At 41.6% G+C, this 14,712-nt stretch overlaps 1 protein-coding gene across 17 annotated transcripts in view; it reads right to left on the bottom strand.

Annotated features, from left to right (window-relative positions):
• Positions 1-14,712, bottom strand: part of CADPS (calcium dependent secretion activator) — a 495,043-nt gene that overhangs the window by 159,431 nt on the left and 320,900 nt on the right. For all 17 annotated transcript variants that reach the window (XM_029051421.2, XM_029051416.2, XM_029051412.2 and 14 more), the window contains one exon: positions 9,130-9,238. In XM_029051421.2, coding sequence (XP_028907254.1) covers positions 9,130-9,238 — 109 coding nt within the window. The remainder of the gene's footprint in view (positions 1-9,129; positions 9,239-14,712) is intronic.

Here is a 14,712-nt window from a genome sequence, read left to right as displayed (position 1 = left end):
TTATTTTGTTGAGACATTAACAATCAATCAATCCTATTTATTGAGTACTTACAGTGTGCAGAGCACTGTACTAAGCACTTGGGAGAGGACAATATAAACAGAATTGGTAGACACATTCCCTGCCTATAAAGAGCTTACAGTCTAGAGAGGGAGACAGACATTAATATAAATAAATAAATAAATAAATAAATAAATAAATAAAATTACAGATATGCACGTAAATGATATGGGGCTGAAGGAGGGGTGAATAAAGGGTGCAAATCCTAGTGCAAGGGCAACACAGAAGGAGGTGGGAGAAGAGGAAATGAGGGCAGAGTCAGGCACAGCTTCTTGGAGGATATGTGCTTTTTAATAAGGTAAGATGGAAAGAGTGAATTTCATTCATTCAATAGCATTTATTGAGCACTTACTATGTGCAGAGCACTGTACTAAGTGCTTGGAATGTACAATTTGGCAACAGATAGAGACAATCCCTGCCCAATAACAGGCTCACAGTCTAAACGGGGGAGACAGCAAATCAAAACAGAACAAAACAAAACAAGACAATATCATCAAGATAAATAGAATCAAGGAGATATACCCCTCATTAACAAAATAAATAGGGTAATAATATATGCAAATGAGCACAGTGCTGAGGGGAGGGGAAGGGGGAAGAGCAAAGGGTGGGGGGGAGGGAAGGGGAGGAGGAGCAAAGGGAAAAGGGGGGCTCAGTCTGGGAAGGCCTCCTGGAGGAGCTGAGCTCTCAGTAGGGCTTTGAAGAGGGGAAGAGAGTTTGGCAGATGTGAGGAGGGAGGGCATTCCCGGACAGCATAGGACGTGGGCCAGGGGTCGACAGTGGGAGAGGTGTGAACAGAGGACCGTGAGGAGGTGAATGGCAGAGAAGCGGAGTGTAAGGGGTGGGTAGTAGAAAGAGAGAAAGGAGGTGAGGTTGGAGGGGACAAGGTGATGGAGAGCTTTGAAACCAAGAGTGAGGAGTTTGTGTTTCATGCGAAGGTTGATTGGCAATGACTGGAGGTTTTTGAGGAGGGGAGTGACATGCCCAGAGCATTTCTATAGGAAGATGATCCAGGCAGTGTAATGAAGAATAGGCTGGAGTGGGGAGAGACAGGAGGAAGGGAGATCAGAGAGGAGGCTGACACAATAATCCAGTCGGGATATTATGAGAGCTTGTACTAGCATGATAGCAGTTTAGATGGAGAGGAAAGGGCTGATCTTGGTGATATTGTGAAGGTGAGACCGGCAGGTGTTGGTGACAGATTGGATGTGTGGGGTGAATGAGAGAGCTGAGTCAAGGATGACGTCTGTCAGTTATGAAGAGGCAGGGAGTTCTAAGCCAAAGGCAGGACGTGGGCGAGGAGTCAGCAGGGAGGTAGATAATATTGAGGTACAGTAAGTAGGTTCACATTAGAGGAGTGAAGTGTGCGTACTGGTTATAGTAGGAAATCAGGGAGGTAAGAGAGGAGGGGGCAAGGTGATCGAGTGCTTTAAAGCCTATGGTAAGGAGTTTCTGTTTGAAGTGGAAGTGGATGGACAATCACTGGAGGTTCTTGAGGAGTGAGGAAATATAGAGTAAATGGTTTTGTAGAAAAATGATCCGGGTAGGAGAGTAAAATACAGACTGAAGTGCGGAAAAGCAGGAGGCAGGGAGACAGCAATGATGCTGGTGTAGTAATCAAGGTGGGATTAACGGATTAAGCGATTGAATTAAAGTATTAGCAGTTTGGATGGATGGTAAAGGGTAGATTTTGGAGTGGTGTGGAGGTTGAACTGGCAGGATTTGGTGACGGATGAATATGTGGGTTGAATGAGAGAGATGAGTCGAGGATAATGCCAAGTTTACGGGCTTCCGAGACAGAGGGGATGGTGGTGATGGGCGGACAGGGTTTGGGTAGGAATAGAAGTTCTGTTTTGGACATATTACACTATTAATGTAATGAAAGCAATATTTCTTTTATGAAATAAATTATCGGTATTCCATCTATCTTTTTTCTGGCTATACAACCAGGCATCTTTTTTGATCAGGACATAGCTTCTTCCTAAGTATCAAAGAATAATAACTGGGGCAGCTACCATTCAATACATTACTTGTCATGGCATATTTTATGCAACATTTTTCCTTGAAATGGTAAAATGCACATCATTTCTTTCTTTTTCCTTTTTTTCCTTCTTTCCTTCCTTTTTTTTCTTTCCCCTCCCTCCCTCCCTCCCTCCCTCCCTCCCTCCCTCCCTCCCTCCCTCCCTCCCTCCCTCCCTCCCTCCCTCCCTCCCTCCCTCCCTTCCTTCCTTCCTTCCTTCCTTCCTTCCTTCCTTCCTTCCTTCCTTCCTTCCTTCCTTCCTTCCTTCCTTCCTTCCTTCCTTCCTTCCTTCCTTCCTTCCTTCCTTCCTTCCTTCCTTCCTTCCTTCCTTCCCTCTCTCTCTCTCTCCTTCTTCCCTCCCTCCTTCCTTCCTTCCATTCTTTTTTCCTTTCCTCATATTTTTGGATTTCCTTTACCATTTATCTGTTAAGTTCTGATATCTGTAGCATAAGTATTAGCAAAATGTGAGGCCCTGGATAGACGGTGGCAAACAAACACCTTAGGAAGAATTCAGTATTGCACATAGGCCAATCAATCAATCAATCACTTATAACTATTAAGCACTTAATGCGTACAGAATACCATACTAAGCACTTGGGAGAATATAATACAACACCTCTGCATTTTAGGAACTTGCAAACTAGTGGGGTCATTTGAATAAATTACAAATAGGAAGACATTGAGTATAAATATATGTACAAACGTGCTAAGTGGGCATGTGAGAATTTAAGTGCTTAGGTAATGCAGAAGTGCTGAAGTGGCAGTTGAGTGGAAGGTGAGGAGATTAGAAATTAATCAGAGAATGCCTCCTGGAAAAGATGAGATTTCGGAAGAGCTTTGAATATGAGGAGATCTGTGGTCTGTTGGCTAGAAGAGGGATGGAAGTTTTGGAAGGTGGTAGGGAGTGAGCAAGTGGTGGAAAGTGGGAGAGGTGAAAATGAGGCGCAGTCAATAGGATAGCTTGAGAGGAATGAAGAGTGGGAACTGGGCTGTAGTGGGAGAAGATAGTGGATAAGTAGAGGGAGAGAACTGATTAAGTGCCTAAAAGCCAATGAATGGTCAGGAGTTTCTGCTTGATGAGGACAGAAATGGGCAACCATTCAAGAACATCATTTCAGATAATTGATCTAGGCTGCAGAGTGAAGTAGGGACTGTAGAGAGGCAACTGGAGGCAGGGAGATTATTAATCAAGCCAGGCTATGGCAAGTGGAAGCAGCATGGCCTAGTAGAAAGAGCATGGAAAGAGCACAGGCCTCAGAGTAAGAGGACCTGAGTTCTAATCCCAGCTCTGCACTTCAATCAATCATATTTATTGAGTGCTTACTGTGTGCAGAGCATTGTACTAAGTGGTTGTCTGCTGTGTGACTTTGGGCAAGTCACTTCATTTCTCCATGTATCAGTTACCTCATTTGTAAAATGGGAATTTATACTGTGAGCCCCACATAGAACAGGAACTGTGTTTAATCTGATTATCCTGTATCTAGCCCAGTGCTTAGTACAGTACCTGGCACATAATAAGTGCTTAACAAATACCATAAAAAAAACAACCCTGGACCAGTGGAGTTGCTGTTTTCAGGGAGAGGAAGGGGTAGATCCCAGAAATTTTGTGGAGGAATACCCAGCAGGATTTGTAGAGAGACTGAATATCGAGGCTTAAAGAGAAGGAGGAGGTAAGATAATGTCAAAGTTGGGGAGAGGATAATGATTTTGTCAATTGGGATGGGAAAGTTAGATAGAGGTGAGGATTTAGGAGGGAGATCAGGAGCTCAGTTTAGGCCACATTCATCTTGAGATGCAATGGGGATATTCATATAGATATGTCCTTTAGAGAGTCAAGAGGAAAACCAGAAGAGAACTGTAACAGAAAAACCAACTGCTTCCAGGAGAAGAAAATGATCCATGGTGTGGAAGGCAGCCAATACATCAAGGAGAATTACAATAGAGTAGAGCCTATTTGATTTGACACGGTGGTCATTGGTTGCCTTGGAAAAAGCCATTTCAATGTTGTAAAGTGGGAAGAAACTGAATTGAAGAGTCAAGAAGGTAGTTGAAGGATAAGAAGTGAAGGAAGTGGGTATATACAACCCATTCCAGGAGATTTTGAACAGGAATGGGAGGAGGGCGATAAGATGATAGCTGGATGATGCAGTGGTGTCCAGATAATATATATTTTATCAATCAATTAATGGCATTTATTGAATTCTTGCTTTGTGCAGAGCCCTGTACTAATAAGTGCTTAGGAAAATACAACAGAGTTGGTAGATGCAATCCCTGCCCACAAGGGGCTTACAGTCTACAGGGGATAGGGGAGATGTGGACATGTTTAAAGGCAAAGGAAAAGTAGGCCATCAGAAAATGAGTGGTTAAAGAAAGTGAGTAGGAAGCAGCATGGTGTAGTGGATAAAGCATGGGCCTGGAAGTTAGAAGGCCATGGGTTCTAAATCGTGGCTCCACCTCTTATCTGCTAAGTGGCCTTGGACAAGTCACTTCACTTCTCTGTGCCTCAGTTACCTCATCTATAAAATGGGGATGAGGACTGTGAGCCCCATGTGGGACTTGGACTGTGTCTAACCTGATTACCTTGTATCTACCCTGGTGCTTAGAACAGTGCTTGACACATAATAAGCACTTAACAAATACCATCATTATTATTAAAGATGATGGTGAAGGAGAGAAGAGTGGTTCCAAGTGTTTATAGAAAGTTAGAAGGGATGGGTCGGAGGTGCAGGCCAAGGTGGTAGATTTTGGTGTGACACTGTTGAGGGATGAGGGCTGAGTGCTGAGTTTGATGGAGAGGGTGGGAGTTGAGGGTATGGATTTGTGCTTCAAGCGACGGAAGGTTGGATAGAGTCCAAGTGGGGCATGATACCCCGGAATAAGGGGAGGGGTAGTCGAGGGATCACAGATATAGGGATCAGAGGAGAGAACAGTTTTGTGGGTAGTAGGAATGTGACAGAGAAGGCAGGTTAGGAAGCCACAATGGCAGAGTGAGATTTTGGAATTGGTGAAGTAGAAATGGTATAATGACTTACTTATGATGGGATCCTGCATATGTCCATGGTGGTGAGTAGGTCATTGGCATGGAGCAGGAGGTTTGTGGAGTTGAACAGTAAGAGGTTAAAGAGTGAGAGAGGAAGCGAATCACTGAGAAATCATCAGGAATGTCCATATGAATATCAAAATCCTCAAGGATCAGTGTAGGGGAGTAGAAAGAGCGAAGAAAATTGTAGATGAGGCTAGGATGAGGGTAGAGGACAGTGACTAGTCACTTGAGGTGGATGGTGTGGGCTTCAAGGAAGAGAAATTGAATAATAATAGTAATAATAATTATGGTATTTGTTAAGCGCTTACTATATGCCAAGCACTGTTCTAAGCGCTGGGGTAGATACAAGGTAATCAGGTTGTCCCATGTGGGGCTCACAGTCTTAATCTCCATTTTACAGATGAGGTAACAAGCACAGAGAAGTTAAGTGACTTGCCCAAAGTCATACAGCTGACAAGTGGCAGAGCCGGGATTAGAACTAAGCCATGCTCCTTCTCAATGTGAAGGAGGGATGTTGCAAAAGCAGCAATGGTGGGCGGGCGGGCAAGGAGCAAGTAAACTCCTGCTTTCTACCCTGTGAGTCTTGGGGGTGTGGGAAAAGTCGAGGTTCTTTCAGGAGAGGACAGTGTGGTGTCCTCTCCTGGTTCTCCTCATCTCTGTGGCCATTCATTCTCGGTCTCCTTCGCGGACTCCTCTTCCCCCTCCCATCCCCTAACTATAGGGGTTCCTCAAAGGTCAGTTCTTGGCCCCCTTTTGTTCTCCATCTATACTCACTCCATTGGTGAACTCATTTGCTCCCAAGGCTTCAACTATCATCTCTACACAGATGACACCCAAATCTACATCTCCTCCCCTGCTCTCTCCCCTCCCTTCAGGCTTGTATCTCCTCCTGCCTTCAGGACATCTCCACCTGGATGTCTGCCTGCCACCTAAAACTCAACATATCCAAGACTGAGCTCCTTATCTTCTCTCCCAAACCCTGTGCTCTCCCTGACTTCCCTGTCATTGTGGATGACACTACCATTCTTCCCGTCTCACAGGTCCGCAACCTTGGTGTCATCCTTGACTCTGCTCTCTCATTCACCCCAACCATCCAATCCGTCACCAAAACCCACCGGTCCCACCTTTACAACATCGCCAAGATCCACCCTTTCCTCTCCATTCAAACTGCTACCTTGCTGGTACAAGCTCTCATAATATCCCGACTGGATTACTGCATCAGCCTTGTCTCTCATCTTCCATCCTCCTGTCTCTCCCCGCTCCAGTCTATTCTTCATTCCTCTGCCCGGATCATCTTTCTACAGAAACGCTCTGGGCATGTCACTCCCCTCCTCAAAAACCTCCAGTAATTGCCTATCAACCTTCACATGAAACAAAAGCTCCTCACTCCTGGCTTCAAAGTTCTTCATCACCTAGATCCCTTCTACCTCACCTCCCTTCTCTCCTTCTATAGCCCACCCCGTACACTTTGTTCCTCTGCCACTAACCTCCTCACGGTCCCTCGTTCGCACCTGTCCCACCATCGACCCCTGGCCCAGGTCCTACCTATGACCTGGAATGCCCTCCCTCCTCATATCTGCCAAACTAACTTTCTTCCCCTCTTCAAAGCCCTACTGAGAGCTCACCTCCTCCAGGAGGGCTTCCCAGACTTATCCCTCCCTTTCCCTCTGCTCCTCCTCCCCTCCCCATTCCCCCTTATCCCTCCCTCTGCTCTTCCCCCTTCCCCTCCCCACAGCACTTGTGCATATTTGTATATATTATTTATTACTGTATTAATTTTGTTAATGATGTGTATATATCTATGATTCTAATTATCTTCATGATATTGATGCCAGACTTCTTGTTTTGTTTTGTTGTCTGTCTCCCCCGTTTAGACTGTGAGCCCATTATTAGGCAGGGATTGTCTCTATCTGTTGCCAAATATTACATTCCAAGTGCTTAGTAAAGTGCTCTGCACATAGTAAGCTCTCAATAAATACAATTGAATGAATGAATGAGAGAACAGCATGGCTTAGTGGAAAAAGCATGGGCCTGGGAGTCAGAAGTCATGGGTTCTAATCCCAGCTCCACCACTTGTCAATTGTGTGACTTTGGGCAAGTCACTTAACTTCAAGTCACTTAACTTCTCTGTGCCTCAGTTACCTCATCTGTAAAATGGGGATTAAGGCTATGAGGCCCACTTGGGACAACCTGATTACCTTGTATCTACCCCAGCCCTTAGAACAGTGCTTGGAACATAGTTAGCGCTTAACAAATATCATTATTATTATTATTATTATTATTAACAGCAGGGGAGACAGTGTCTTCTGGCATGAGCCAAATCCCAGTGACAGAGGAGGAGCAGTGACAAGGTCAGGATCAAGTCAACAAGAATGAAAAGGCATTTGCCCATGAAGGAACAGGGATTACACAGGCTACATTTAAATGGGGTTGTGGGGAGGGCAACAGAAGACAGGGAGGTGTCAGGTTTAGATGGGAGTGAGCTGATGGGGTGCATTCCTGGGAATGGGTGGTTTGGGGCAGTGATGAGCCATAAGAACAGAATGTGGTGAACAGAGGATAGGGTTGGAGAGGTCATGATAAAGTCCTAGGTCTATAAAGACTTCAGCTTCACTACTAAATTCTGTGTGACCACAGCTTCCGGCTCCTGGCTCTGTCAGAATTCAGCTTCTCAGCTTTCTAAATGTTGAGAGTAGTAGGCTGATGTGATTATTTCTGGGCCGAAGTCAGGGTCTGATGAGTACCAGACTGTGAGGTGGGTGTGAGCATTAGTGAGCTAATATGGGAACCAGAACCCCCTATGAAATATTTCATCAAAGTGTTTATTTCAAAAAGAGAGGGTTCTGCTCTGAGGTGAAGAATTTTAAGGCCCAAAGGTTTAATTAATCTCTAATCAGCATGCCTGTGTCTTCCTGACTGGCTATCAACAGGCCAGATGTAAAGTGATGAAAAAAGTGATAGACTGAAAACGAAAGCATTAGTCTAAGCCTTTCTCCCTTCTTTTTCCCACTCCCTCGCCCTTCTCTCTCACCCTTTCCTACCTTTTCTCTTCCCCTCCCACTGAACAGAAAACAGAGCTAACTTTCACATTTGATCTGGCTCCAGGACCACGATTAACACATTTAGTTGGTTAATATCATGTTTTATCTTTAAGAGCTTCTTTATGTTTAGCACTGCAAAATCTGTGGACAAGCAATGTGGAAGAGGAAAACACATTTCAGGCCAAAATAAAACACATTTGGAAAGGCATGTCTTGGGTAGACAAAATCTAAATAGTAACTCCTCACAGAGGCTGGAATTTGCTTTTTTTATCCTTTGGAGGCTGTGATTAGAGCCTCCAGAGTCTGCAGAACAGGAGGTTTTGCAAGAGACTGTCAGGCATGACTCAATTATCAAATCTAGGCATGCAATTTAGGGCTCCTGAATGTTGTTGCAATTCAATTTCTTTTGAAGTGGAATGGAATTATGGCGGACGATGCTATTCACAAATGTGAAACTTCTTGAGAATCCTGAACATTTCATATGTGGCTTTTAATGACAAAAAAAATCCATTCATTGAGAGCCTGTGTGTATATCCAGCATATACCTTAGACAAAATAATTTTGAGGGAGAAGGCATACTCAGTACTCTCAGAGTTGCTGCTGACTAATCACACATTTTAAAAGTTCTTCGATTTGCCAGCCAGCTACACACATAAATGTACACATGCCCAAATGCACCCCTCGTCACATGCACTTATTAGCAATATATAAGCAAGAGGTAAGTTAAAAGAACTTTTAAAAAGAATCTTATACATAAGGACCTAGTCAATAGGTGGAGATTAATTTTTAACATTATTTTTTGCCAAAACTCACACTTCAGTAAACAATCAATGCCTACTGCAATCTCATTCTATTTCTCTCATAGGTATCGATTGTAGAGACTGCAATACAGAAAATGACGAAGCAATTTGAAACTGCCATAAGGTGGCAAATTTAATTCCTGTCAGGACCATGCCACTTGTCCACATACCTGGCTGTGGGTCAGTGTAATCCACAGTATATCCATCAAGCTGCAGAAGCTCCTGCGGTTCAGCCTTTTTCTCCCGGTAACTGCACATTGCAAATGTGTACTGACTCACCTGAAGAAAACCACAATGCTCAGTTGGCACCAGGCTCCTTTCAAAGGAGATTCTTAGTTCAAAATTAGTTCATTATGAAAAAGAGGTACAACCGAACAACTCGGTGTTTCTCATATTCTCCCTGGCCGAGACCATGCTATCTCATAGTGCATCTCCTCAGGAAGCAATAAAGGACATCGTCTTCACTGTCTTTAGTCGCTGTTCATTGATGGATGAAAGAACCCACCACAATTATTCATTTCTTTTTAAGGATTCATTTTCTAGCAATTCAACTCAGGACTGATGTATATGTTTTTTTTTAAAGTTGTGTAATGCCATGCTTTGAAATCTCTATCCTGTATTTTTAGACAAGTGCTGGAGTGACACCCTGTCACAAACAATGTGAGCTAAATTGTTAGGTGCTAGTCATATTAAAGCAATCTTAAAATCCCCCCATCTCTGCAGTTGTTGTCAACCATGCTGTAAAATGGCAGCTCTTACTCCTCTGAGTTACCATCTGTATGACACAATCCATTCAATGTCAAATCCTTGACGGGAGGGTTTTCAGCTGCAGGGGTCTGTGCCCAGCTATGAGATTGCCTTTAGGAGGCCAGCAGACATAGCTCATATACTTAACATTTTAAAATCTGTATTGTCATAAAGAAGATTATTAGAAACCACAGGATTCTCTCTGCTCTATGCTAGGAACTTACAGGAAAATTTACTATCAAATGATTTAAAATGTTTTTGTTAAGGTTGTGTCAAAGAAAGATTGCTTAATATTATTTTATATATCTGGATATTTTCCTGACCTTTGAAGGAACTTTGACTTCAGAAAGTTCCTGAAAAGCTCTCCTTATCCCTGGAGTAGGTTCACTTATTTTTAAATAATAAAAAAAGAGAACAAGATGCATTATAATGTAACCAAGTGGATAGGAAATTTGCCTCCTTAAACCACCTATGATTTTTTTGATTACAAAGATACAGGACTGCATCAATACCTGTAATATCAAGATCTTAACTATGGAATTTAATCACAGAGCAATGTTCCAGTTGTTGATTGATACACTGCTGCCCTCTCTTGGTTTCTGTTAAAAATTACCATGTATCTAACATTTTATTATTATGCACCTTTTCTTAACAAGCATTTTAGAAAAACTTGAAACCTTTTGGAGGAGAAGGAAGAATGGAGTGGAAATGAAAAATTTAAACCTATCACCACTATTAGTAACATTTTGTTCCTCCTCCTTGTCTCCAGAAAAAACTGAGCATTCAAGACCTGACAGTATATTTAGAAAACATACTAAGAGTATATTGCTCTGAAAGTTTTCAAGATGTGTAAAATCCTCGGTTGCTTAGTGGAGCACTCAAGCACCGTTGGGATAAATGCATAAGACAATATATTCAATTCAGCAGAAGTGTTTCAATACTCCTAGAGTCCCCGTATTTCTTCTTTTATCTTTGGTTTGGATTTATCTTGATTGGTATTTGCTAATTTTTGTATCTGTATCTTTTTGCATTTTATTCCTGTCCCTGTGTAGAGCTTCATATTGCTGCCCCCTTCTGGTCAACTACCTGAAGTTTTACAGATAATCCAATTCTCCTACCCAGTTACTTCATTAAAACAATTAAGGCCTTTTACATATAACTACTTACAGTATTAAGTGGGACCAGGAGAAATTATATTATTAGAATTATTCTAATTGAGATACTATTAATGATACTCAGTTATCTATCGGTCAGTCCCTATTGAAAATTGCTCCCCATTTCCAAATTTCCAACAGAAACTGTGGAAGAATAGTTCAGATTTTAAGAGTTTTAGATTTCCCTCACTGCCATTAAACTATTCCCTTCACTAAAAGCCTATAGTCTGCTTCTCCCTAGATAAGTAATAAAAGTATTTTGGAATTTTAAATTCATAGAGAATCTGACATATTTCAAGCAAAGTTAAAGATGTTTGATGGAATGAGTAAACACTGCTGCTGGAAGCTTAATTTAAGCCATTTAAGATTAAATTGAGCACAGAATAACATTAAAAGTGTTCAAAAACAGGGCAGGCCCATCTGGGGGCAAGTCTACAGGACTACTGTGACTATACAATGATCAATCAATTGCATTTATTGAGTGCTTACTGTGTGCTGAGTACTGTACTAAGTGCTTGGGAGAGTACAATATAACAGAATTGACAGACATATTCCCTGCCCACAATGGCTTTGCAGTCTAGAGGGGGATAAAGACATTAATGTAAATAAATACATTAAGGATATGTACATAAGTACTGTGGGGCTGAGGCAAGGGTGAATAAAGGGTGCAAATCAAAGTGCAAAGGCAATGCAGAAGGGTGTGGGAGCAAAGGATATGAGGGTTTAGTTGGGAAAGGCCTCTTGTATGATGACTACACATTCAAGGTTGATACTAAGCAGAGCACTAGATCAAATATTATGCTAAATATGTATGTATTGGAGAAAACTTTGGAAAAGTCCAATCCCTCTTTCATGTGTGTTTTGCTCTAACTAGGGTTCTCTCTATTTTGATCAAATTTACCAGGGACCTGCATCTTTTCAGTGGGCTTCCCCAGATCACCTCAGCTTCACAGCCATGGAGCCTAAAGGGATAATTATTTCCCTCTGGTTGCAGATTACTATATGATACCTGATGAGATCCATTTCTAAACGTCTAAGACACCTAAAGAAGTGCTAGAGCTTTCAGATTTACATTAGTCAACTGAACCAGTTTTGTCTCACCCTTTTTCATCACATTTACCAATGCCACATTAGATTTTTTCACATCACTCTGAGAATTGCCTAGGTCTTTTTCTTACTGAACCCTGATGTTTACAGCTGCACTGATGCTTACTGTCCTGCATTTGCCATATTTCAGAAAGAAACCCAGGTTTAGGGCATTCCACTTTCACTGTGTGAAGCAAAATTATTACTGAAAAGTAATGTTATTGTAAGATACAACATGTAGGCATACATGACAAAGAGAATGATGGAACCCAGACAATTTTTCTCATCCTTAACTCGCTAAAATGTCAAAGCTGATTCTTTTCATCCAAAGTGGTGCAGAAATTAGCACACTTGCTCAACTGTATATAATGATGCACAAAGACCTTAGTTGAACTCTTATTGATGGTTGATTATCTGTGCAGACCAACTTCAGACATTTGGATGCTCCAAGGCAGGGAAAATTGGCTACCCTATGCCATTTCTTATGATATCATCATGTTACATAATGACATCAAATAGAAATCAACCTGAATCCCTGAATCTAGATGTTTCAGGCAGGATGGCTGGGTGGCACCACTGACTCATCTTTCCTCTTCCTATATAGCAATTGCATTCAGGTTCAATAGGTGCTGCTTCCAGCTCTGAGGGATTGAAAGAGACTGGGCATGTTGCATTTAGAAGCAGCATGGCATAGTGAATACAGCACGGGCCTGAGAGACAGAAAGGAACTGGGTTCTAATCCTGGCTCTGCCACTTGCCTTCTCTTTGCCTGAGTTACTCCATATGTAAAATGGGCATTAAGACGATGAGCTCATGTGGGACAGGGACTATGTCCAACCTGATTCGCTTGTATCTACCCCAGCTCTTTGTACAGTGCCTGGCCTATAGTAAATGCTTAGCAAATACCATAAAAATAACAAAACCAAACAGTTGTCCTGCAGCCACCTTCCTGACAGTGCAACCCTGAGGTCTCTGAACAGAAAATTACTAAGTACTTCCTGAAGACTTGCCCCCAGATGGGCCTGCCCTGTTTTTGAACACTTTTAAAGTCATTTTGTGCTCAAATTAATCTTAAAATAGCTTAAATTAAGCTTCCAGCAGCAGTGTTTACTCATTCCATCAAACATCTTTAACTTTGCTCGAAATATGTCAGATTCTCTAGGAATTTAAAATTCCAAAATACTTTTATTACTCTCCCAAGCACTTAATACTCTCTCATTTACCATCTGATAATGGTCCTGTGAATTGGTCTATCCCCTCTGACTGAAATGGTTCTTTTTAACCCAAATCAAGTGATTTTTATTGAGAGCTGGAACTGTCGTTGTTATTAAGAATGATGGTCATCTAAGAGAATCTGTCACATAGGCATAGTCTGTAGGAAGTTAATCTGACTCCAGAATATTTTAGAAGATCAAGTATCATTATATCTATGTTTACAAAATGCTAACTCCAATATGGTGCCGAAATGGAAAAACATGATTATCATGTAGGAAGAATAATATAAAATTGATCAAAAACATTTTTCATTACTTTGTAAAGAAAAAAACTAAGAATGAATTATTAAAAGGAGGTTAAATCTATGAGGTTACATTTTCTTGCTGAAGGAATCACTGAATTGTAAGGTTACATGAGATATGAAATTGAAATTTGCCTAATATGTTTGTTTACTAGCTGTATTTTAACAATATAGGGAAGGTTGACACAGAGCATTGGATCTGATGAACATGCAGAGTAAACTCGATTATTTCAACTGCTCAGAGCAATTTCTTTGATCTCTCAGTTTCATTGCTTGCTTCAATCACTAGAATCTGGATTGCCTCCTTCAGGGCCAGGGACCTTGTCTATCTGTGTGCTTTTCTTCAGAGTTTAGTACAGTGCTTTGCCCACAGTAAGGATTTAATAAATACTACTAATAATTTAAAATAATTAATTTATATTGAAATCGATTTGTGATACTATGGGCTTGCTTTCAACCAACCCCGGGGCCATATTCTACCTCACTTCACACTGCATATCTTGGAATTTCAAGTAAAGCACTTAATGAGGCTCTGTCAAGTATTTACATATAATCAGTATTCTGCTCTTCTGTTGCTCATATTCAACAATACATACACTCAAAGGATGGGCCATAGAAAGGCAAGGAGCATCCCCCATGCAGGATAGAAAATTACCCTTTAAAGGTGAATCCTTATTTCTATTAAATGATGATCTTTCACCACAGAAAAGGCTAGGAATAGTCGTATGAATTAGGTGGTGATCTGAAACCCACACAGAAGACCAGGAATGAATGCCTAGAGTTGAATACATTACTGTGGAATAATACTCAAATGCATGGATGCATTGCAAGAGAGCCACTTACTCACTGCCTTCACAACTTTTAGGGTCAAATACCCAGGGAGTTCCAGGAAAAGTAAAATGTCATCAAAATTAAGTGTCAATTACCTTGTTCAAGCATTCAAGATGCTATTAATAGTTCAGCACTAAATCCAGAAAATAGAGAGGGCATTTAAAATCCATATTGTTTGCCACTGTATTACTTTGAATTGGCATGCTCTTGCAGATCACAGGGAAGATGTTTTGATAGCTAGCAGTGGAGGTGAATGAGATATGCCTTCTTCCCATCATAATTTCTGATACTTATATGAGTGGATAAATTCAGTTTCATAAGCCAGAGATTGTCAAGTGGGGTTCTGAACCCCTAGGGGCACGTCAAAGTAATGAAAAACTAATAATAACAATTGTGGTATTGTTTAAGTGCTTAAACAT

This window comes from Ornithorhynchus anatinus, chromosome X1, assembly GCF_004115215.2.
Source record: "Ornithorhynchus anatinus isolate Pmale09 chromosome X1, mOrnAna1.pri.v4, whole genome shotgun sequence".
In the NCBI taxonomy this organism is placed as follows: Eukaryota; Metazoa; Chordata; class Mammalia; order Monotremata; family Ornithorhynchidae; genus Ornithorhynchus; species Ornithorhynchus anatinus.
This window is presented reverse-complemented; position numbering and strand designations above follow the sequence as displayed.